Source organism: Austrofundulus limnaeus, unplaced genomic scaffold, assembly GCF_001266775.1.
Source record: "Austrofundulus limnaeus strain Quisiro unplaced genomic scaffold, Austrofundulus_limnaeus-1.0 Scaffold4584, whole genome shotgun sequence".
Lineage (NCBI taxonomy): Eukaryota > Metazoa > Chordata > Actinopteri > Cyprinodontiformes > Rivulidae > Austrofundulus > Austrofundulus limnaeus.
Window position 1 is genome coordinate 2,019 of NW_013956986.1, and position 565 is coordinate 2,583.

At 47.3% G+C, this 565-nt stretch overlaps 1 protein-coding gene across 1 annotated transcript in view; it reads left to right on the plus strand.

The window, feature by feature from the left end:
- The window catches only part of LOC106512168 (sperm-associated antigen 17), a gene marked incomplete at both ends in the record, with an annotated part of 1,951 nt that extends 1,653 nt beyond the window's left edge, over window positions 1–298 (plus strand). The window contains 1 exon segment of the mRNA XM_014000842.1: window positions 90–298. Within this exon segment, the coding sequence (XP_013856296.1) occupies window positions 90–298 (209 nt within the window).
- Window positions 299–565: the final 267 nt, after the last annotated feature.

The following is a 565-nucleotide window of genomic DNA, read 5'->3' on the forward strand; positions in this document are numbered from 1 at the left end:
ATTTATTTATTTAATATCCAAGTAGTGTGGGCTGGGTCTGTAACAGAACTGAACCAGATCTACACGTCTATCTCTGCTTCCTGTTCCAGGAGAGAAACCAGAAGGTGTTGGATCAGGCCGTTTCCAAAGCAGCGTGCAGAGACGGGACGAGAGAGGAGTCCCGCCCGTCAGTGAGCGTGCGGTGCTGGTCGAGAAGGAAGGCTGCGCCTCGGTGGTGGCGTACCCCGAGCGTCACATGGCTCGCGTCCTTTTCGCAGACGGAACCGCCGTCACTGGGACCAGCGGAGCGGAGTACGAGGTGCGTCCAGTTCTGGTCCAAAAATAAATGGCACAGGGCTCTACAAACTTTTACAATCTAAAAAAGACATTTTAAATATAACTGATTATCAACTGGTGGCTCGTGGGCCACTTCCAGTTTGTAGGGTGTTTTTGACCAGTGGGTGTGACATAAAACAAAAAAATATTCTCTTTTGAAGCCCTTAATGGTCTCGCCCCACCCTACTTCACTGATCTAGTAGCTTTTTTTGTGATTTTAAGAAAACTTTAAAATCAGCTTATATATATA